The sequence below is a fragment of the Colletotrichum phormii genome (assembly GCF_030913505.1).
Source record: "Colletotrichum phormii strain CBS 102054 chromosome Unknown BDP81scaffold_36, whole genome shotgun sequence".
NCBI classification, from domain to species: Eukaryota; Fungi; Ascomycota; class Sordariomycetes; order Glomerellales; family Glomerellaceae; genus Colletotrichum; species Colletotrichum phormii.
In genome coordinates, this window is record NW_026851478.1 from 360,687 (window position 1) to 383,582 (window position 22,896).

Sequence of the window (22,896 nt, forward strand, 5' to 3'; positions counted from 1 at the left end):
CGACATGATCTGAGGAAAGTTGGGCCCTCGGGTCGCTTTGATTGAGATGATTCGTCATCTAGATGCGCATCAATTGTATGATCCTGAGAAAGTGAGCTCTGCACCATTTACCATACGTACTTAGCTTGCTTCGGTAAATCGCCGCGATGACGCGTTGCTATGGATCTAGCAGCGTCAGGCAAGTGTGAAGACATCTGTTTCGCCCTGACTTTGAGCAAGATAAACTTCACCAAAGAGCAGTCGAAAAGATTGCAAAGGTTGGAGGATCCTCTCAACTTCCCTAACCAGCCTGTAGCACAGCGAATCGCTTGGTCGACGGAATGGAGAATCGTTGCGAAAGTTGCCCTGTGCAGAGATAGCACGCAGGCGGCAGGATCCCGGGACACTTGAAGAACCATCTTTAAGCTGTCGTGCTATGCTCTCCCAGTACAAACGGGTCTTTGATATCCAAGATTTATGAGACAATCCGACGGCGATAATAGCATAACTTGATCGATGTTTTGTGGGACTGGATATAAGACTCTCTGCTGTCAGTGATATGATTTCAGCGAGGGACTCCGGCGGGACTCCGGCGGGACCTCTCAACGACCTGCAGGATCCCCGCAACCGTGGCCCTTGTCCCCGTTGCACTACCTGGGGACCCAAAACTAGCCGCTTCCGCACTTTGATGGGGCGCCGAGGATAGCGTCGTGAGCCGTGGCCCTTTCGGCACGAGCAAGCTAATGATTGGGGTGCAGGTCGAGCTCGAAGGCCCTCGCATCATTCTCCACCTCGGTGTGCTGGAATAAATCGACCATTCTTGCAACATCTGGTATCGTCAGACAAATGACTAGCGCTTCAGGAGAGCACTGGATCTTGGTTACGGAAGGCGAAGACCGTAGAACGCAATGAACTAGCTAGCCAAAGGAGCAGGCCATATTGACCACCAGCTGAGGATCGCATTGTTTTCCTCGATGACGCTGTTCTTCGAAGAGGGGCAATTCCGGTGTCGGACGCCTAGGAGATAGTGGTGATGCCCGCCTGCTTCTCGTCAACCTCGGGTTGGCAGAGGGAAGAGGGTGTGCTCGTTCGAAATGGCTGCCGGCAGCCGCATGTAGGCCTCATGTAAGATGAAAAATCTGTCGGATGCGCGTGGTCATATTTACCCTTCACGCGTCGCTCAGGACTCGAGGCGTTCTCACGGCTTGACGTTGGTGTGTGTGGTGGTCCAGTAGGGATGGGTACCTACTCACAGTACGATGATGGTGTCCCCCACGGTTGATAGAGTCGAATACCCGTTGTTTGAAGATGGCTGTCTGCTCACCGACTGTCCATGGGAGAAGCAGCACATTGATGGCACCGATGTTTTCGAGGGTGTATGAGATGAGATGCGGTGTGGTGGTGCTACTTGTGGGAGGGACCGACATGTCCCGCCGTGCTGGCTCGTATCTCTACGAACAATTGGTGTGGTGGTGATTTGTTGCCTCCTGCGACGTTTGTTTGCACTGATTTTCGTTTGCAAGAAACACCTTGGGAGAAACACGCACCTCTTGCGTTTGGAGTAAAGTGGCGGGGCACTCAAGAGGTGTTCATCAAGATCGGATCAGGTGGTGGAGGTTGGCGGTGCCTTGGAGAAGCAGCTCCCTCAACCTGAAAGTTAAGGTAGCAGCGAGTGGGGTGATGGTACAGTGGCGTATTGAAAGTACGAAAGGTACTTCCATAAGCCAAGAGCGGTTTGAGGTATCACGAAGTCCCAGGAGGTATCTGTATCCCGACTTGGACCGGTTTGGGGAGATATTGAATGGTACAGATGCAGTGTTGAAGTAAGCAGCAGAGTTGACGACATTGGTTCAATAGTTCAGGTACAGGAGCAAAGCTGTAGTTTGAAAAAGTCTGCACATCTGATTTCTGGTTTCTGGTTGCATACTGATGTGCCGTACTGCAAGGTAACGCTACGTGCTGCAGTACTCGGAGGTGAGAAATGTCGTGTAACTGTGGCTTCCAACGACGAGTGCCTCACCTAACGGCACGACCCCAAGAGAAGAAATACGGCACAAATAAAGGAACAAGAAGGCGGGGATGTCAAGCCCAGCAAGCCCGGTTGTGCCAAATGCCTCATATGGCACACCTTGGACAACATTACCTACCTTATCCCCAAGTAATCCACGAGATCGGATGTTTCCCCCCACAGCCGTGGCTCTTACCCCATGTCGACGTACTTGCTCCCACGCGGGGTGTCGCCCCTGTCTTGACCTGCCATGCGTCACCTGCGAGTTGAGAATTTGAAATGGTGTCTTTACCTACTTAAGGTATGACCCGTCTCCAGGCCTCCTTGAGGAAGAAGTCGAGTACCTACCTAATACTTAGAATACCTTACGGTACGTATCGAATCTGGCCTGACGTTGCGTGACCTCACGGTGACCGTTCGCGGCCGGCCCCACTTGACCGCTACCCGTCCGAACGTACCGGTCGGGGAAGAGCCTCCCCATGCCTCCTTCCTGGGCCCTGCCTACCTTAAGGTACCTTATGCAAGACTCCTCCTTCTCCTTCCTCCCCTTGGTGCTCTGGGCTGCCACTTGCCTTGCATTGCCCGGTATCTATACCAGATACCACTTTCCCTTGCTTGTTGCATGGCACTCCGCGTGCGATACTTACCTCGATACCGCCTGTTAAACATGTGCCTGCGGCAAGGTACGGTCGGTACGGCCCAAGACATGTTCAGTCCAATGCAAGGTGCAAGGTGCAAGGTGAGAGCAGGTGAGGTGACCTCCAACCGCTCCTTCACAGTTAATGTCTTCTCCTGCCCGAAGGCGCAGATACGGCAGGAATCGTCCCACGGTGGCTTCCCTAACCCGGTCAACCTCTTTGGCTACCTTCCATTGCCTGACCTCCTGCCTTCCTGCTCTCAACTCATCGTGACATCCCGTGTTGCTTTTCGCTGTAGTTAATTCCTAGTCCGGCAGCTGCCTTCCAATTGATCCTTCCAATTCATGTCCCATCCATCCCGTACTCCGTCTGCCCTCCTTTCCCAAAGCCTGCCTGCCACCTTTGCCACGTTTGCCATGCCTTGCTCTTGAACGTGGCTGTCCACGTTACCTTCTTCCCTCCCAAACTCCAACCTGCCTCACAACAAAACCCCTCCTTCCCCTCGTCTCGAATTTTTCTCTCTCTTCTTCACTTTTCCACCCAGTCAACAATTCATCTCTCAAGTCAACGCTCTGTGAGGTAGACAATTGTGCTCAGCATACCTCGACTTCTACCCTCCAAAAAGCATCGAATACATTGACGATCCTACCCCGGCCTTACCTTGATCGACTCCTCATCCAAAAGCTCAATCCTGCCAGACACCGCCATCATGGTGAACCCCAAGCAGCCAGGCCGCCAGTTCTCCCTGGGAGCTTCGGCTCACCGCAGGAGACAGATGAGCACCATGCATGAGCAAGGCAATCATTTTGGTCCAGCCTTGACTGTGAGTTGACCCCTCCTACCTGTTCACGATGTCGTCCTTCCCGCATGTCTTACTTTAATGGCCTGATGCGTCCATTCACACATTGCATGAGACAATGAACCGAAGCTTCCGCTCACTCAATTCCTATCAGCCTTGATTGTTTTCCCATCTCCTTCACTTTGTTGCTGTGTCCCTATTATTTCTTGCCGCAAAGCTTCTGAACGAAATTGCTGTGACTAACAAGACTGCCACAGACCCTCTACTGCGGTATCTCTGCCGTCTTCGCTGACTCCCACACTGCTGTGGTTGCCCTTGCGATCCATGACACTGTCTACCTGTTGGACTTCACCGTCAAGCATATCAACCTCGACGACAGCTCCCAGACAGGTAACGATGCCATTGCCGACTATGTCATCAATACCCTGGAAGACTACGAGCATGCCAACTTTTCCAAGTTCATTGGCGCTGGTCTTCCCATGACCCTCAAGTACATGAGCCAGACTCTGTGCTCCCGCCTCTGGCTCGAACTCGACATCGTCCCGGTTGTCTTGCGCCCTGATGATGAGCACAAGGAGAAGAGTTTCTGGGACATCAAGCGTGTTGATGAGCAGGCCGACTCCATGGCCCGCAAGTGCATCATGTAAGAAGCACCCCCCCCCAACACTGACATGTGCTATTAAACTGACGAAAAATGCAGGAACTTTGGTCCTTCGCTTGTTCCCCTTCTCCAGGTTGGCTGGAGAGGTGTCGTCCAAACTGACGCGGGCTTCCGTGTGCAGCTCAATACGATCCAGAACCATAAGGACACCTGCGGGGCTCCTACTTGGGATGCCACCATGTTCTTTGCCAAACAGCTTCGTGAGAACAAGACCAAGATTGCCTTCTTCAGCAGCACCCCTCAAGGTGGTGGGGTCGCCCTGATGCGACACGCTCTCGTCAGGTTTGCTCGAACTATTGGTGTCGACCTGACCTGGTATGGTATGTTGTTTTCCGCATTGGATCGAGACCACGTTGCTGTTGGAGAATCGTACGGATCTGACATCATAGCTAGTGCCCAAGCCAAGGCCCGGCGTCTTCAGGGTGACCAAGAATATCCACAACATCCTCCAGGGCGTCAGCCACCCCGATCAGCGCATTTCTGCTGAGGAGAAGCAGTCCATTATTGACTGGATCACGGACAATGCCAACCGTTACTGGCTTTCCGAGGGAGGTCCTCTGCGACCCGCCGAAGAGGGCGGTGCCGACGTTGTCATGGTGAGCTTTCCCCAAACCCAGTGTCCCCCGCTCGACCCAGCTAGTGTAGCTGCCATCCCCAAGTTTTGCTACCCCTCCCCCCACTTGCACAGCTACCCCTCCACGGATGCATCCAATGTAGAATCATCTCCACAGGAGCTCTCTCGTCGGGTTCGCCCCACATCCCAGCTACGATCATGGACGGCCTGCTAACTCAGTGTGCCCCATTCAGATTGATGACCCGCAAATGCCTGGCTTGATTCCTCTGATCAAGAAGATTACACCGGATCGTCCTGTCCTCTACAGATCCCACATCCAGATTCGCAGCGACTTGACTGCCAAGGCTGGTTCCCCTCAAGAAGACATCTGGAACTTCTTGTGGAGCAACATTCAGCATGCGGACATGTTCATCAGCCATCCCATTCCCATCTTCGTCCCGCACACGGCGCCTCGGGAGAAGGTGGCCTACCTCCCTGCCACCACTGATTGGCTCGATGGTTTGAACAAGCCTCTCAACAAGTGGGACACTGGCTACTATGGCCACATCTACAACACCGCCTGCCGTAACCAGGGGATGACTGAGCTCGAGTGGCCTGCACGCAAGTACATCATCCAGGTGGCTCGCTTCGACCCTTCCAAGGGCATCCCCACCGTGATCGACTCCTATGCCGAATTCCGGCGTTTGTTGGAGGAGAAGGGCGAGACGGACATCCCTCAGCTTGTTGTCTGTGGCAATGGCTCAGTTGACGACCCTGATGCGAGCATGATCTACGATCAGACTATGAATCAGCTCGAGAAACATTATCCGCATCTCGTCAAGGACTGCAGCATCATGCGCCTCGAGCCCAATGACCAGCTCCTCAACACTGTCATCGCCAACGCTCACGTTGTCCTTCAACTTTCCACCCGCGAGGGTTTCGAGGTCAAGGTTTCGGAGGCGCTGCATGCTGGTCGCCCAGTCATTGCGACTCTTGCTGGTGGGATTCCGCTTCAGGTCAAGGACAATGTCAACGGCTTTTTGGTCAAGCCCGGCGACTACAAGACCGTTGCAAGTCACCTGTTGAAGCTCTTCACCGATGCTGACCTGCACAAGAAGATGAGCCATGCCGCCGCTACTGGTGTGAGCGATGAGGTCGGCACTGTCGGCAACGCCCTGGGCTGGTTCTACCTTGCCGCCAAGTGGGCCGAAGTCGGTGTCAAGCCTGGTCTGCGCTGTGATGAGCGTTGGGTCAATGACATGGCCCGCGAAGAGGCCGACAAGCCGTACAGCGACAGCGAGAACCGTCTACCCCGCCACTTTACCGAGAAGAAGGACATTCCTGTCGTCTCTGGAAAGACTAACGGCCAGAATGGTGATGAGGGTCACTGAGGGTCTGTGGCTGCGTTTCTGCGAATGAAAGAACGATGAGGTCGTGACATGTTGCGGCTAGGACTTGGGTCCCTTAAGAAGTGACCGTATCGTGAAAAAACGGCGGTTCTCGGGGTCTTTTATAGACTGAGATGTATGGTAGCTAGATGGCTTTCTTGGTCAGTAAGGTACTCGAATTGATATCCCCACTTCAGTGTTTTAAGCTGCAGATGTTATCTTTGACTGATGGTGAGAGATAATCAGAGAGATGGTGTGAAGATACGAGGAAATGTTTCGACGACGACGATTATGCTGGGGTGATCCCAGATGGCACCAGGTGACAGGTTTAGCTGCCAGACGCCGACTGCGCCCCGCAAGCCGCAAGCCGCAAGCCCCGGTCGGATTTCCGATTGCTACATCTCCTGTCTCACCGCGAATCACTTGAATCAGTCAGTTGTCGCGGCCAGCCGCGCGTACCAGCGCACCGGCGTACTTTGTACCAGGGCCTTTTGTACGGCTGATCCTTCCGATTGATAAGCCAAGCCAAAGCCATAAGCTGCCACCTCCCGTGCTGTGCCCTTTTTCTCTCCGTTTTGTTTTATCTCGACTGGACATTGGCTCGACTGTGTTTCTAGATTTTGGTGTCTTTTTTACTTTTAATCCGCAACTGTCTGTCCCAAGGTGAACATTATGGTTCACCTCGTCTCGGCCGCCGCCGTCTTGGTGCTATCTGGCCTAAGTTTATCTCCGGCTACGGCTCTCGTCTCGGCCGAGCCAGTTTCGGCGCCGCGATCGCCTCACCATCAACCACATCAACCATCTCGGTCGACATCGTCGTCACTGGACTTCGCGCCGAGCGCGGACCAGGCGCGGGAGAATGCGGTGCATATTTTCAATGCCGTGCATTCTGCCATGCGACAGTGGGGTTCCTCGTTCCATCATAACGGGCTGGGTCTCATTCCGGCTACGGTGCCCAAGGGTACGCTGATGTATCACGGTACGAGGGCGAATAGTACCCCCGACAGCTTCGAGTGGCTTGCGTTTGAGATGGAGCACTCGGAGGGGTTTGCGAGGAGTTATCGGGGTGGAAGGGGGTCGCCGCCTCCGAGGCCGCCTGGGAAGGGGAAGGGTCCCGGGGGTCCGCCTGGTGGCGGAGGGGGTGGACCGCCGAAGGGACCGCATGATTCGGAACCTATCCTCATGATGGGAGGGGAGGGAATTCAACGGCCTATTGGGGCAGATGACGACGACAGAAAGAAGCCTCCTCCGAGGAGACCCGGTGGACCTGGCGGCGGCGACGGGAAGCCTGTGCGGGGATACTTCCACACCTACCGCGCGAAGCGGGATCTGAAGCTGCTGTATCTCGACGGCATGGCGGCGGGCAAGACGGGGATGGGCACGCTCGACACGCAGGATTTCCTGCTGCGCGGACCCGAGGAAGCGCCTGGGTTCGGGGAGTGGGATCGCGCGGCGGAAGTGTGCGAGGTTGTGAAGGCGTGGGGGCTGGACGGGGTGATTCGGATGGAGATCGGGTTCGAGGCGATCTACTGCGATTTCCACGACGGGTTGGCGCTCGAGAGCGTGCTGAGACGGCCGTGGAGCGATGTTCCTGAGGCGGGGGTCGGGATCGACATGTTTGAGTGGGCGAGGGCTGTTGGCCAGCGGTATGATGGGATTGGAGGGGGACGGGTGAGGCTTGGGTTTGGGGGGATGGTGAGCGGGTTGTGGTATCCTTTGAATGTGAGTAATCCGAATGGGCGGGTTGATATGCCGCGCCTGGGACGGTTGACGGAGGCGGAGAGGGGGGTTATGCTTGGTCGGGTTGGGGAGATTGTGAAGGGGGCGGGGTGGGATGATGGGAGGATTGATTGGCAGGGTGTTGTTGATATGATTGTTACCAGGCATGGCGATCGGATTGAGACTTTGGCGGATGAGGGGGCTGTTGAAGGGGATGAAGGGTTTGTGGCGCAGGTTTTGACTGTTACGAATACGTTTGTGGATTATCCGCGGGATGCGGATGATTCTGCTGTTGTCGAGAAGGAGGAGGAGGAGGAGGAGGAGGAGGAGGAGGAGGAGGAGGATGGGTACGTGAAGGAGGCGAGGGAGCGGTGCGTGAAGCACTTTTTGACACCGGCGACGGTGTGGAAGGCCGAGTGGACGCCCGAGGACGGAATGATGTACGTTGCCGTCGAGACTGTCGTCCAGAGACTCTGCGGGGATCTGTTCGATGTCCGGGGCCTCGTTCTGCGGGCGATGCCGGCGTTGACGAGCGCGTTTTCCGAGGCAGAGGTCCGGCGCGTCGTTGACGAGAGTCACGGGGATGATGACAAGAAGCTCGAGGGCGCGGTAACAAAGGGCCGGAAGGTGATTCAGTCGCTCAAGGAGGATCTCGGGTGGAGCACGTGGAAGAAGTGTAGGCCCGGGTGCGGCGTCGGGGAGGTTTGCTTCATTGCCATGTGGCCTTTTGGGCTGAGGGAGGATCACTTCCATCCGAGCTGTCAGAACAGGAGTTTGTTGGCTAGGCGGGGTGGACGAGGGGGTGGGGAGGGGTATTGGGAGTGGGAGCCTAGGCCTTGAGAGTGTTGATGAGGGTGGTGATGATTATGAAGATGGTTGGAGGGGTAGATTGTTGTGGTGTTTTGTTTTGGATCGAGCCTGGTGATGTTCCCTAGATTCTGGATTGCTTCTCAAGATTCTGACACGAGCTGGCTTTACACATTTTCCGGAGGGTGAATATGCCGCCGGTGACGTGTATTAACCTTCAAGCGAGAGGGCCCTTCAGTCCGTTTCACCTCATTCCTATCACTAAGCGATCCGCGTAAGTTGGTCGAGGGTTTTATGAGGGAAGACCCAAGTGAGGATCTCAGTCCCCTCGACTACCGGATCTGACACGATTGTTTTCCTTTCTTCTTGCTCCTTCCCACACGGGTTTATGTGGTTGGACTGGGGAGACAGATAATACCACGACTTGACCGGATTGAACCTGCATGTATATCTATCTGTATTTCATCATGGGAGCAGGGCATCGTTTGCTCATTTTGACAAATGTTCAGTGTCATTTGCAAGGTTCGTGATTCAATCCCAACCAGGAAAGAGGGTTTTCCGTCCTCATCTTGGTCCTCCAACATCTCAGCGATGAAGAATGCAGCTTGAGAAAAGTACGAACCTATAACATCATCCGAGGAACGAAACTTTTGAAGATCTGCGGTTCTACTCGTCAAATCCAGATATCGGCGATTCTATTCCGTCGAGGCCTCTCGTGCGCTTGATGGAAAGGGCGAGAAACGACGGCAACTGGCCAACATGCTGACGGTAACGGGAAACCTCAAAAGAGGAGGTTTGATTGCGATTCCCTATATCTCTGCTAAACTTTCATCTTGGTTCAACGTGGAAATGGTAGTTGCAAGAGCGTAGCATTCTTTCATCTCACGACGTTGATGGACTTTCGGTTGCTTGCATTCTACTTCCGCAAATAAAAGTCCGCTATGATGACCAAAAAAAAAAAAAAAAAAAAAAAAAAAAAACCCCCCCATTATAATTCCAAATTCTATGAATGTCCATCCAAAGACCTAAATCTAGACCCATTTACCTACGGTAGACGTTGACGTTATGGTTCCGATCGTGCGTTGCGTCGTCGCGTTGATCAGACGTCAAGAAAATCGTCCCACAAAGCTCGCACCTCGGACATTTCGCAATAGCGAGATCTGTGAGGTCACGACTCAGCGCACACTCGCCAACTTTGCGAGAGCGGCACATTAAAGTGGAATCATGCCAAGATTGGGGGTTACGATGGTTTACATACACTCTCACTTGGAATGTATCTCACATTATAGCCCGAGGTCAGTAGAAACGAAGTGGGTGCTGGTCTTTCAAGGTGCACTGTAGTAACCAATTCTTATGGTGCCTTGAGCAGTTGAGCTTCGACTTCAATCGAGACTCTGTTGAATGCTCTGATGAATGAAGGAAGTGTGATCGGTCCCATAGGAGCATGCAAAATGCTTCTAGAACTTCTTGCACGTAACGGTTCGTGGCCATTCTCTACGGAGCACAGCAACCAAATCAGGGTCGTCATAATGGTCACGACCCGCGATCTACCGCCTTCTTCCCTGACACGCATCAAGCCCTACGCGACCCGGTCCGCGGAGAAGGGTTTCCCCAGGTCCCAGGTCATGGGCCTTCCGCTAGCCTTCCGCTAGCCCCCCTGTGGGATCATGAATGGGGAATCGTGGAGCCACGAGAATTCTGATCCTTTGGCGTTGATCTCGCTGCTGCGGTTCCGCGCCTGGGCGACTCTTTTTTCCAAGTGTCCCGGGAAATCCCTCGAGGTATTATGTAAACTCCCCAGTGCTACCGTGTCGGCTGGTGCGGCGCAAAAGTGCAGAGTGCACTGATGTGGCGCCGGGACGCGGCAACCGCAGCGGGATTCTTCTTGGCGTTGTAACCCGTAGCCGTGTTGGGGATAGGCGCCGTTGGATTCGTTAGTCTTGGGATAGAAATCGGTTTCGAGGTATTAGATGCAGAGGGATTGAGGCTACAATGCCATCAAGGCGCGGAAAACACAACACCCAAACTTGTCATTGATCCAAGGCTGCCGGGATGGAGGCTGCCCGAAGGAGCTTCCATCCCGTCGGCACGGGCAGAGTTGGAACTTGGAACCCTCGCGGTGATCACTTCAGCCCCCCCGTCCTGCTTGTCAAAAATTTCAGTTTGCTTCCGAATCGAGTCAGCAAGGAATAGGTACTCTGCTCCTCTCTCGCCAAACTTAGACCACCACCTCCGGACGACATTGCGCGAAACTAGCAGGACGGTAAATTGCGATCAAAAGTGACGCAATTAGCTGGACAACCAGAAGCTACAAGCCACTCAAAACGGGAGTGGCGGTGCGACATTGTGTCTCTCGTCGCCAAACATACATGTTTCTCGCCTGTTGATGTGAGGCGTCGGCCACTCGGTACACCTCACCCTCCATGTTCCACCGTCCCTTTCCTCGCCATCTGTCAAATCCATTCTCAGGCACGGAATCAATAGCTGAGGACGCCACTAGAATTGTAAGGAGGAATTGAATGAGGAACAGACACTTGTGTCTGAGTCCCATGTGCCCTGCTCCAACAAAGGCCCCAGCTGTCTCTCGCCTGCAGAATTAGGCTTTGACAAGCGAGGGAGGCTTCGGAGGCGTGGGAGGGTAGCGTTGCTCATTAGATTACTTTAGTGCCAGGAACCACCGCGCCACCAAAGAGCTTTTAATGCTCCTCTAGACTCGGATGCTTGGCCGCCGCACTTGCGACACTTTGACAGAAAAGAGGTTTCTGCGCCTCTCAGACTCTAGGGACGAGTTTCCCGATCCATCTCGCAGCTTGCATGCTGCCACCGGCTGCCACCGGCTGTTACCGGCAGGGCAGAGAGCAGTGACGAGTGACACGTGACACGTGAATGAGGCCTTGATTTCGAGCAGCTCTCACCTGGGAGTATCGCAGACGTATCGTAGATTCAGCCATAGTGGATTTGACCATCAACGAATGTTAACGATTCAACGACTCAGTGTCGCTACGACGATCAGAGAGTGACGCAACTGCAAAACCAATGCCAAAGCCATGACCAAAGTCTAGACCCGTTCACCGCGTAGCATTTGCGACCCTGTGAACCAGTCGGCAGACCTGACGAGCCATGCGAAAGCGGCCGAGCCGCTGACGATTTCGACGTGGTCCTCTGGTCAGGGGTGACCCCCGGCCGCCTGGGAAATGGATCCCGTTGCCGATGTTGTGACCCATTGAACGGGCGCGCGCCGCGGAGATGCAAGATTCAACGACGTGTGGAACTCCGACCCGATGTCAGGCCACCGGCAAGAGGGATGTTACGGGACGCCCGGTTTTTCTGTGGAGGCCAGCGGCCATGAGCGGTCCGCACACATCGTCGACCATTGAGAAGCCTGATATTTGTCAATTGTAACCTTCATGCCGTGGAAATGCTGTACCTTTGTCGTAGAAAATAAATACTGCCCGAGTCTCCCGCTTCTGAAACGGAAAAGAGAAGCAGTATCACTTATTCAGACTTCAGACTTTCGTCACACAGACCAAAAGAAACATCAGGCTTCAGACTGCTGAGCACTAGCTGCAGCACATCATCATCGTCATCGTCACCGTCACCCTCAACATCACCTCCTACTTAACAACCCTTGGTGGATGTTCTTCTCTTTTCAAGACCACTCGTCTTTTGCCAACTTTGGCTCGTCCCACAAACAACCTTGCCCGAGCCTTCTCCATCTCATCCGCCAGAATGAGCCTCACACAAGACCAGATCAACATGGTCAAGTCGACAGCGCCCGTGCTCAAGGTGCACGGCGAAACCATCACGACTCTCTTCTACAAGGAGATGATCGACACCCACCCCGAACTTAAGAACATCTTCAGTCTCCGCAACCAGGCATCGGGGGAGCAACCCCGGGCACTCGCCCAGTCTGTTCTAGCCTACGCCACGTATATCGACGACTTGCCTAGACTCAAAGCTGCCGTTGAGCGCATCGCTCACAAGCATGCGTCGCTGTACATTCGCCCTGAGCACTACGACATCGTCGGCACCCACCTCATGAAGGCAATCGGAGACGTCTTGGGTGACGCACTCACCCCCGAGATCGCCGAGGCCTGGACGCTGGCCTACGGACAGCTTGCGCAGGTTTTCATCGGTCGTGAGAAGGAGATGTACCAGGAAGCCGGCACCTGGACGAACTGGCGCAAGTTCAAGATCATCCGCCGCATCGACGAGTCCGACTCCGTTACCAGCTTCCACCTCGCACCCTCTGACGGCAAGCTGCCCCTGCCCAAGTATCTCCCGGGCCAGTACATCTCCGTGCAGGTCCCGGTACCGCAACTCGGTGGCATCACCCAGCCCAGACAGTACAGTTTAAGCGACGCCGCAACACAGGGCGAGTACTACCGCATCAGTGTCAAGCGTGAGGCGACTGTGGTGGACGCGCCCGGAGAGGACTTGAAGAAGGGTCTGGTCCCCGGCCTCATTTCGAACCTTTTGCACGACGGGTACGAGGTTGGTGACGAGATTGATGTGTCGCACCCGCAAGGAGACTTCTTCCTGGACGCAAAGGAGGCCGAAAAGGCGGATGTGCCGTTGGTGCTCCTCTCGGCAGGTGTCGGCGCAACGCCGCTCATGTCGATCCTCAACACGGTGCTGAGCCCAGAGTCCAAGACGCCGAACCGGCCGATCAAGTGGGTGCACGCGGCACGCAACAGCAGCAACTTGGTATTTGCCAAGCACATCCGGAACCTGACGCGGGAGCGAGACAATGTCAGCGCGCATATCTTCCTCAATGAGGTCAAGGCAGGGGACGAGAAGGGGCAGGAGTACGATTACAAGCAGCACCTCGACCTGAAGCAATTGCCAGAAGAGGAGCTCGGCCTCGCCGACAAGAGAACCGAGTACTATGTCTGCGGGCCGAGGGATTGGATGCTCAATGTGAGACTTGTGTTGGAAGGTTTGGGCGTCGAGAGGGAGAGAGTGAAGCTGGAGCTATTCGCAACTGGTGACGTCGAGCAATAGTCAGTCAAACAGCAATGATTTGAGTATCAGGTTAGACAGGGCTGAGAGAGAGAGAGAGAGAGAGAGAGAGAGAGAGAGAGAGAAAAGAAAGAAAGAAAGGGAAAGATCCGGCTGGGATCTTGCGAAGGGATGATTTGGCGGGGCGACAGGTTTTGGTATCATACTGGAAGAGGTTCTTTTCCTCGCGCGCCTTGCTTCAACTGTAATTGTATGGATAGATAGATACCTCTCTGAGATTTTCAACATTTTGTCATTGTGAACAACAAAATTTGTGTCGAGGAATCGTTACTTTTTTGCCTTGTGTCCTTTTTTCGTGACTTAGCCCTCCCTCGGCCGTGCGAGTTCAAGTTTTTCTTTTCCCCAGCTGCGCTGTTTCGAGGCGATGGATTCTGCGAAAGATTTTCTGACGTGTAGAATTTTTCACGATCTTGCGCACAGGCTGAAAACGAGGCTTCTAGACGCCAAGTCGAATCTTGGGTTGTAGCAAGTTGATGAGGTGTAGAGGATGAAGTTGATATTGGCATCGAGGAACGAGCGTTGTTAATACTACGCCTTCTATCGACTAGGCACTGGATGGAGTCGGGACGGTCCGTTGGTGAACCAGAGTTTGAGATTCTGAACTTGGGCGTTGCGATGTAGCAGCCAAGCAACTCGTTCGTGCCATTGCTATAATGCGTCAAGTAAGCAGCCCGCCGTTGAGATGAAGCTTACGTCCATGGTTCATCGGTTGAGGCGAAAGGGTGTGCGGACGAGGCCCGCGGGGTTCACGAAGAGAGGACTGGACGGAGACCAGGAAAAATGGGTTGGGTGACACAGAGAAAGGTCGTATTCCCGGTAGACCTTGCTTTTTCTCAGCACAGAAAAGTGACGAGTAACTTGGGTTTGGCGCCCAAGTTGTGCATCGTGACGACGGCTCCCAGGACCAGGCGTCGAGACACGGCTTGCAGGCGGGTTGGCTCCCCGAGCGGGAGCTTGCGCGGGAGCGGGTGCGATCCGGGAGGGCAGCTAAATGGTATTGGGACCAGCAGGGAGGCGGTATCATGGCTTTGGGTCCGTCGATCTGCGATGCAGCGATGCAGCGACCCAACGATCCAGCAGCTACCCATGCATGGGGCATCGGATCGACATGGACAAGTAGTCTCGAGAGGATTATCCGTACCTTACCGCACCTCACCTTGCTGCACCGCAGTGGGTGACTTACACCTCGAGACCTCACTGGATCGGCCCAAGGGTTCACTTCGGCCGTGTTTGGTGAGACCACGTGCCCGGGGAGTCGGGGCTCCGGTGCCGAACGCTAAGAATAAAACAGGCAAGACCAGTGGTCCAGGTACGGCCACCTTGGTAGGCCGGGAAAGGCAAGAGGGACGGGTAGGTAGGTAGGTACCTTCAGGTCAGAGTCTGAGGGGGAAGGTACGAGGGCAGAGGAGGAAGTCACGAGGACAGGAGCATTAAGGTACCTAGTAGGAGACGGAAGGCGCACCTCTCCGTCCTCGGCCTCCGGACAGGCCCCCACCTGCCGTTGCCGTCCCCGGATCCGTTGGCCGGAAACAGGTACGTACATTGCGCTGTCATCCGGGTCGGGCGTGCCTTCTTCCCATCTTCCTCGGCCTGGGCGTCACCTCCGTCATTCTCCCTCCCGCCCAACGTTGCCGCCTCAATCATTTCCACTTCTCACCAACACCAACACCAACACCAACGCCATTCACTCATCGACGGGGGACTGCTGTTTTCCCCTTTGGAATGTTCAACTCTCGCTAGAGATTCCGTACGTGGCTGGGCGCGTGCAGTCGTAGTCGCCGCTTCTCCATCTCTTTCGCCCATAGTTTTGCTTCCCTGCGTCAGGACAGGGGGCCCGCGGACATGACAGGGGCTCAATTCCCATCGATCTGGCACCACTAATCTTTTCCTTTCTTAACCATCTTTCTTCTTTCTCTTCCCCTTCCTCTCCGTGCTCTCCTTTCCATTCACGCGGCTCCATCGCCCGTCCCGACGATCAGATTCATCGCCTCCCAGGCTCCAGCTCCTATGTTCCTAGTGAATCGCCTGCGCGCGCTAACTCTCTCACGGTATGGCCTTGGCCTTGGTCATATTCGACTGCTCAGTGCTCACATCGACCCAGGCATCTTGCTCGATGGATCGATGGATCCCCGGAACTGTCCCGGAATAGCCAGGTCCCCAGTCCAATGATCTCACTCATCTTGATCATTTTTCACCCATCGTCGTCGTTCCAGGGGCCTCGGGAAGAAATAATCGAGTGGAATCCTGATGCGCCTAAGGGCCAGAGTTCTGGAAGAGTCAGCTGCATTCCGTCGCGATGCGCCCTTTCCTGCCATTCTGCGACCTGCCGAAACTCATCGCCCACCCAGGGGATACGAATCACAAGGATGGCGACCGTGGAATGCCGGTACTCAAACTCTATCCGCGCATCTTGGCCACACCTCATCAGTCGTCCCCCGTCACGGGACAGTTGGAAGCTGCGACCTGTTCGTATGTACACTTGATACGAAGTAGAGCGGCCTGGAAGCTGGAACTGCCTGGAGCTCGACATTATTCGTGTACCGCATGGGGTCTCCCCAATGACCAATCTCCAACCGACCCTTCTCATGTTCCAGAGATATTGCACCGACGGCCTCCGTGGTCGAGAACCGCTGCCCAGATGCTGCTCAGATGCCGCCCCTCGCCGATGGAAAAGTGTGCCTCGCCGAAGTCGACCTTGCACTCTGATTTGGCAGACTATCTAGCACCCCACGCTGCGTGAGAGTCCTTCAGCGCGCCTCTCTCCATTGTTTTAACGCGTCCAGCCGGCCCCAAAGCCGCCCACGAAACTCTTTTGGGCCCCTCCCCCGTCAATATTGCACCTCGGCGCCAATATCGTTCACATGATGTCGCAGACTCGCAGTGCACTGGCCTAGGGGTCTCGTCTCTGTCGAAGCTGAAGAAATAGTCCGCGGATGCGCGCATCCCGCCATGTAAGGACCCGGGAGACGACAAGCCAAGTCCGAAAGGGAGGGCAGCTGCCATAATGCACTAAACCGCAAATCCAACGCAACCCCATCATGCCATGCTACCGGGTCTGAAGGATGGCCGAGGTGCTGCGATGATACCTAGTGTGTGCTCGAAAATGGGACTCGAGCTGAGCCTGTCAACATACCTACGCGAGTCGTGGTTCACCAGCACGGGCAGTTGCATAATCTGATGCTTCATTCCGTGGAACGGCCCGCATTCGCGCACCTGGCACTGCGACCGCCGACTACCTATGCTACTGCCTATGTGTGCTATGCTAGTACAATGCTGCTGGCTGCATCGTGCCAGCACTGCTCATGGCACTGTCTGGACCATCTGGAACACCAGTTCATCCGACCCAATTGTTGTCATTTCGTTTCGGCCGCAGTCGCCTGAACAATCGCAATCCGCAACAACGAAAACAAAGAATCTGGTCCTTTCAAGCAAGAACATCAAACGACAATTGCATTGATGAGCCGGTGGAAGGCGTCATGCTCTGAACGGTTGGCGAATCCAGCCTCGACGTTACCCGTAACCCGGGGCCACGCAGTGCCCAATCACAACATCCCACTCCATCCTGTCTCACAGATTGATGTGGTGATGCCGCTGACTGACTTCTTGGTGATCCCCCAGAGTCCCAGAATGGTTATGAAGACTGGGCTGCCACGAGTCGAAGGCTGGGCGACGCGGCCTCTTCCGCCTTTCCCACCTTGTGCAACGCACCTCGGTTTCTCGTACCTTTTCTTTTTTTTTTTTTTTTTTTTTTTTTTTTTTTTTTTTTTTGGGTGTCTTAATGTTTTCCTCAAATGACCTCCCTTGACACAGGATTCCAACTTTGTCTCCAGACAGAGCAGCAAGGTTCTTTGGCCCAAGAAGTTTCGGTTGTATCAACCATTCGTCGTGTTATCCTCTTTTACTCCGTAGGATACTCCGTACGGAATCCCGCCGTTCCTATCGAATTGCAAGGGTCTGACAGCCCAAACAACAACTCTAGCTGTGCCAGATCGCTAGCTTTCCTTAAGCTATTTGCGCCATCACGCTGGGTCGCCCTCTGACGTCCGGATTTGACCATGGCACGGCGGATACCAGAAGCTTGCAAGGGTCCGTCTTGAGGGGTAGTGTCGATGATCCTTGCTAGCAAGCAAGCCACCCACACCTTGGAGCTCCTCGATATCGCGCACTAAAACTGCATTCTCCCCAATCCGGCACGCAGCTCTAAGGGAATGCACGTTACTCACCGTCGACGGCGCGCCAGCGGCCAGCCTACTCTCATGCTCTGCTCATCATCGACATCGTCTCCCGCTTGCCATCCAACCGCGCCCGCCAACTGCCCGCCTACAGCGCTTACTTGGCCTTCCCGCACGACAAAGAGACGGCGCCTTCCTGCCACCTTCTCGGCCGTATCCTTACCGATCTAACCTGCTTAAACCCACAACGGGCCCTACTCAACGGCCTCTCGTCGCAAGGCTGTCTCCTAGTCCACGACAATTTCCCACCATGACTTTCCTTAGTCAACTACGGCATTACTTTTTTTTTTTTCCCCCGATGAAGATGCTGTTACTGGGCCTCCCCATTTGTCAACTTCGGCCATGGTTGTCCCCGTGCTGCCTCCGAACTTCACCGAGCGAGGCAAAAAGAGGCACAGAGGTCAGCCTGCCGGCGTGCTCGCCCGGTTGGTGCGGGATGCCTCCCCTCTCGTCTTAGCTGACCATCGTGCCTGAGGTCATCACGGCACGGCATCAGTAACCCCCCGCCCCCCTGGCAATAACGCACTGTGACAATCGTAGGATTCCAGATTGCATCGATCACTTGGAGCTCCCATCTCATCTGGTACACTGCGGCGCAAACACGGGGTACCCTGGTCGAAAATCCAGATTGCCGGGTTCGCAGCCACCAACAAATATTTGGCGACAAACAACCACGCAAACCAACCCAGCAAAGGAAGCAAACAACCCTTGAATCCTTACAATTTCCACGCATAACGGGCAAACATGTCTACGCAACCGTTAGACGGGTTTTTTTTTTTCGGGCTTGATTTCTGGGTCTTGACTGAAATTGCTCCATTTATCGGCTAAGCAACATCGGCTTGGCTTCATCCCGCTTGCCCGGTGTCGTGTCGTCGTGTCAGGTCGTATCGTCCATCCCCGAGTTCTCCGACTCGCCAAGTTGGCAATCGAACTGAATCTGGACTCTACTCGAGCCAAGGCGGCTCTCTCCATTGGCTGCGTTGCGAGAATCACGGCGACTACGGAGACTAGGAGACTAATCCAAGCCGTCGTGGAGTCTACTTACGTGGTAGACTGGCTCCTCGTTGAAAAGCTTCCCGAAGCCGCGTTGACAGTTTGATGGATCTTGGCCAGAAGGCTCGATGGGACGAGGCAGAGGCGGCGGGGAGGGCTTCGCCGTTATCTCTGCAACCTTGTGACATCTGACATGGGGCAAGCGATCCAACTCGAACCCGAGGCTAGGCGTCGAAAGCTCGAATCGCGATCATGGTCGCACAGCATCTGGTGCCTGCGCCGCGCTGCACCGTTTTCCTGAAGAAGATGGGTGCTAAATGTGACGTCCATCGACGACGCCGTCAAAGCAGGATCACCACTTGCCCCTTAGCCATTCCTTGGCACACAAACTCGGGGGCCCGCCCTTTCAGCCACTTTCTGCATGCTCTTGCGGTCCCTGTCGACCATGAGAGACCATAGGAGAGACCAAGTGGTCCAAGACCATGCCGCGCGGTGGTGGGGAAGTGGATTGGAGTACCTACCTAGGAGCTTCGGCTCGACTCGACTCGACGGTGGGTAAGAGACTCAGACAGACGCCACACCTGGCGGATGGTGGCCCGTCATGGTGAGAAAAAAGGTCTTTATGTTTTCTCTCTCTAGAGAAAGCTTTCTTTGTCGTTTTTCTATACCACATCTGTCCAAACCTTTTCTGAGTTCTGACACTTCGTTTTTGCATGTTTCATCGTCTCCATAGACAGGGACCCTGGTGGAGCTTCCGACCCCTTGCAAGTGATCCTGGGCTGTCTAGTGCAGCTCTGTGCAGTGTGCAGATTGAAGAGAGGAGAACTGGAGACGCGTATCTCTCTCTGTCTGCGAGCTAGTGGAGCAGGTTTCTTCTTTCAGGCATCGCCCTCTCATACTGTCTAGCTGTCTAGTAATGAGCATCGGATCGCTGAAGTCACGCAAGGTCTGTACCGTGGTGCTGGGCCGCCGGGGAAGTGCCCATTGGTTGCCCGGGCGAGCAAGCGGTGGTGTTCTCCTCGATTCGAACGAACCAGACTGGATGGACTGGAGGACACTTGAGTCTGTAAGGTCAGTTCTTCTGTACACCCCCTTTCCACTCCCTCCTCCTCCTCCTCCTCCTCCTACCTTGGGAACCCTACGGATACCTTACCCTACTCCCATATCCCGGTCCGTAGTTCTGGGGAGGTTAGCCCAGATGCTATTTCTTTCCAGTCCGAGGGGACAAGGTGCCAGCATCCTCGCCCACATTCGCCATGTTTTACTATCTCGCTCCAAGGCTAGCCGATGATTGTCCAATCAAGGTGGCCCGGCACATCCAGTGCTTTTTCGACCGAGCGGGCTATGGTTGCGGCGAGGAATGGATCGGCTCGGGTCGTATCGTAGTCGATGCTCTTCGGTACCTCTCGCCTGCTCGCTGGATCTCTCTCTTTTTGCCTGCACTTCATTAATGGTACTCTTGTCCCCGGTCGAGAGAAAAGCATTCATGCGTAGCTGTCTCATTGACTAGGGATCAGAGAGCCCACTTCTTGGTCGAATGGATCCAGGCCTATTTGACTACACACCTCCCCTCACCCCCGACTCTCTGGAATTCCCTCGCAAATTGTTCTTGTTTTGCAAACGCCGAACCATGGCAGTGACAATGTCTGACGGTCCGATTCGGAAGGCTTGCGATCGGTGTCATAGGCAGAAGCTGAGCTGTAAGCGCGTCGGCGATGAAGCCTGTGAGCGCTGTATCAGACTCAAGGAAGAGTGCACTTCGAGCCCTTCTCTGCGTTATCGCAAGCAACACAACCACCACAACCAATACGGCTCAACAGCAGAGGTTGTACGAAGAGCCATCCCGACTCCCAAGCGGCAGCGTACAGAGAGCGGGTCCGCCCAAGTCACACAGTCCGATCAAGGTGAGTCTTGGTGTCTTTGACTTGTCTAGAATAATCCTCCCTTTACTGACGAAATTTAATTTTTTTTTTTGCCTCGTGTAGTTATCGTCAAGACCCAACATGATGGTCCCGTCTGTGGTAACACGGCATTTGGAGACAATGCTGTCGTTTCACCTGATGCCATGCTTGACATGGTCGACTTCGACTTCGGCTTCGGTAACTCTGCCGGCCTCTATCAACCCAGCACAAACCAACAGCAATTACCCCAGACTTTCACCGGAGCCATGGACGATCTGATGTCAGGACATGGAGAATCCATTACCCATCCATGGAGCCCAGTCCACTCGACAACTTCAGACTCGGCATTCACCTCACCCATGGCTCCGCAAGCAGACCAGGTCGGCCGGGTCTATCTCGGAAGCCCTGCGTTGCAAAGGCAATCTTCTTCAAGATGGAGTAAGCCACATGACTTTACTCCACCGCGGAGAGCAAGGAAGCGTGTCAAGCAAAGAACAAGGCAGATCATGCTCCGGCCGTATGCTGCTGGCCAAGGACCATCGGCTGGAGAGTGGATGCCTCGCATCACCGAAGTCAACTCCCGGCTCTTTGAGCTGTCGTCGAGTCTACCCGCGCACATCGACTCATCATCCGAGGAGCCCGGCCGATCCAGCATAGCCTCGACACCCGATGACGGAAGCTCAACCACGGCACCTTTCCCTGTTGATGAGATGTTCAAACTCTCTCGACACTTTGCAGACCTTCTTGCGGAAATGTCTCCACCGATGGAGGCCGCCTCTCCCGCAAGCGATGGCGGGAACTCTGTACTAGCTAAAGGGCTCAACTCCTTGTCGGATCCGGCGACCTGTCTCTTCGTCCTCTCGACGTATGTTCGGCTTCTAGACATGTACCAGAAGGTCTTCAGCTGCATTCACTCAGAGCTAAATCAGCTTGAGTCGGGTCATCTGTTTTTGTCATGGAAGCTTCCTGGCGTCACCGTGGGCTCCTTTGCCGTCGACTCGGCACCGTCTCTGCAGATGTCTCTCACGATTCAGTTAGCGGAGGAGTTTCTTCTACAGATGCGGCGAGCATCTGCATCACTTGATCCGACTCTGCGATCGGATGGTTCATCAGCGGGAAAGGCCCCTGATGCAGCCTCAATGTTCTCTGGAGTGGTGGATGTCTCATTTCAGGCACTCAAGAGACAAGAAGAGAGTCTAGGCAAGGAACTAAAGGATCTACGTAAGGCGATGGAGACTTCTCTCGACGGATGAAGACGAAGCCAAGGTGTGTAATCATGTTAGATAGTGCAAATTTGTTGTATTAGGCGCCTCAGCTTGCTTCTCAATATGCTTAGTGGGAAATGGGACGACGGATGGAGTTGTGTCATGGAGTTCACGGGATCGGATGGAGTTACTTTTAGACATGAGGAGCCAAGACAGCCTCAATCTGAACCACGCGGGACAAAGAAACGTCTTTCATGTGCAGGTACCCCATATTCTCCACGAGGAAGATATGCACGTTGATACATTGACTTTGTGAAGGTTAAAGGTCACTACGGAACGGATCGCGCTTCCGAAATTCTTGAGTCCAGGACCGTTTTCGTCGTTAGGTCTCTCTCTCGAGTGTCTGATGACATCGGTTGCTCCCAGCGCCGAAACAAGTCGCTTTCACACGCGTTGGATGAGCCTTCGTTGAAGAAGAGGCGCCGTCTTATCAAGCCTCCCGGGCGGCGGCCGATGGCGTCCGCGAGACCGAGATCGAGAGACTGGCTGACTAAATAATAAGTCGGAATCCCGTTTGTTTGCTGGCAGCTAAAATAGTCAACGCCGAACGTGCACGCCAAAAAAGAATCCCGGCGACCGTTCGAGACACTCGGGCACGGAACTCCGAACCACCCCCTTCGATCCACCAACAGACAAACCATCACCGAACCTCAACTCTTCCCACACTCCCACACGCCCCCCCCCCCCCCCCCCCCCCAGTTCCTCTTCAGCACACCCCCGTACCGTGGGGGATCTTGGATCTTAGGTCTTGGGTCTTGGGTTTCTGGGTGCTTGGGTCTAGGCGGAGTAAGGCGGTTTGCCCCCTTACTTTTTTGACATGGGCACAGGCATCATGGCATCGACACTGTCCGCCAGGGAGGAACCATCGCGAGGTTTAATATTGTTGCTGCTATCGAAGTGATTGTCTATATATCCCTTCACATCGCACCGT

The 22,896-nt window shown here is 54.6% G+C and overlaps 7 protein-coding genes across 7 annotated transcripts; 5 read left to right on the forward strand and 2 right to left on the reverse strand.

The window, feature by feature from the left end:
* Window positions 1-3,334: 3,334 nt before the first annotated feature.
* On the forward strand, window positions 3,335-6,029 carry BDP81DRAFT_334505 (glycosyl transferase group 1; the record flags this gene model as incomplete). Its single annotated transcript, XM_060585769.1, has 6 exons — window positions 3,335-3,452; window positions 3,579-3,616; window positions 3,682-4,067; window positions 4,125-4,405; window positions 4,479-4,681; window positions 4,893-6,029. 6 exons carry the CDS (start codon window positions 3,335-3,337, stop codon window positions 6,027-6,029), a joined length of 2,163 nt encoding a protein of 720 aa, XP_060438413.1.
* A 547-nt stretch (window positions 6,030-6,576) lies between these two features.
* Window positions 6,577-8,762, forward strand: BDP81DRAFT_153122 (uncharacterized protein). Its single transcript, XM_060581926.1, has 2 exons — window positions 6,577-7,658; window positions 7,884-8,762. The coding sequence occupies exons 1-2, from the start codon at window positions 6,699-6,701 to the stop codon at window positions 8,583-8,585; spliced, it is 1,662 nt and encodes a 553-aa protein (XP_060438414.1). The 5' UTR covers window positions 6,577-6,698; the 3' UTR covers window positions 8,586-8,762.
* A 1,919-nt stretch (window positions 8,763-10,681) lies between these two features.
* On the reverse strand, window positions 10,682-11,292 carry BDP81DRAFT_441666 (uncharacterized protein). Its single transcript, XM_060591611.1, has one exon. It carries the CDS (start codon window positions 11,101-11,103, stop codon window positions 10,861-10,863), a length of 243 nt encoding a protein of 80 aa, XP_060438415.1. The 5' UTR covers window positions 11,104-11,292; the 3' UTR covers window positions 10,682-10,860.
* A 989-nt stretch (window positions 11,293-12,281) lies between these two features.
* On the forward strand, window positions 12,282-13,556 carry BDP81DRAFT_334478 (globin; the record flags this gene model as incomplete). Its single annotated transcript, XM_060585767.1, has 1 exon — window positions 12,282-13,556. The coding sequence occupies one exon, from the start codon at window positions 12,282-12,284 to the stop codon at window positions 13,554-13,556; it is 1,275 nt and encodes a 424-aa protein (XP_060438416.1).
* Window positions 13,557-13,636: 80 nt separating this feature from the next.
* BDP81DRAFT_441669 (uncharacterized protein) lies at window positions 13,637-14,136 on the reverse strand. The gene has a single exon (XM_060591612.1). It carries the CDS (start codon window positions 14,078-14,080, stop codon window positions 13,796-13,798), a length of 285 nt encoding a protein of 94 aa, XP_060438417.1. The 5' UTR covers window positions 14,081-14,136; the 3' UTR covers window positions 13,637-13,795.
* Window positions 14,137-16,581: 2,445 nt separating this feature from the next.
* On the forward strand, window positions 16,582-17,068 carry BDP81DRAFT_441674 (uncharacterized protein). Its single transcript, XM_060591613.1, has one exon. The coding sequence runs from the start codon at window positions 16,813-16,815 to the stop codon at window positions 17,029-17,031; it is 219 nt and encodes a 72-aa protein (XP_060438418.1). The 5' UTR covers window positions 16,582-16,812; the 3' UTR covers window positions 17,032-17,068.
* A 3,361-nt stretch (window positions 17,069-20,429) lies between these two features.
* BDP81DRAFT_334483 (uncharacterized protein) lies at window positions 20,430-21,953 on the forward strand (the record flags this gene model as incomplete). Its single annotated transcript, XM_060585768.1, has 2 exons — window positions 20,430-20,684; window positions 20,796-21,953. 2 exons carry the CDS (start codon window positions 20,430-20,432, stop codon window positions 21,951-21,953), a joined length of 1,413 nt encoding a protein of 470 aa, XP_060438419.1.
* Window positions 21,954-22,896: the final 943 nt, after the last annotated feature.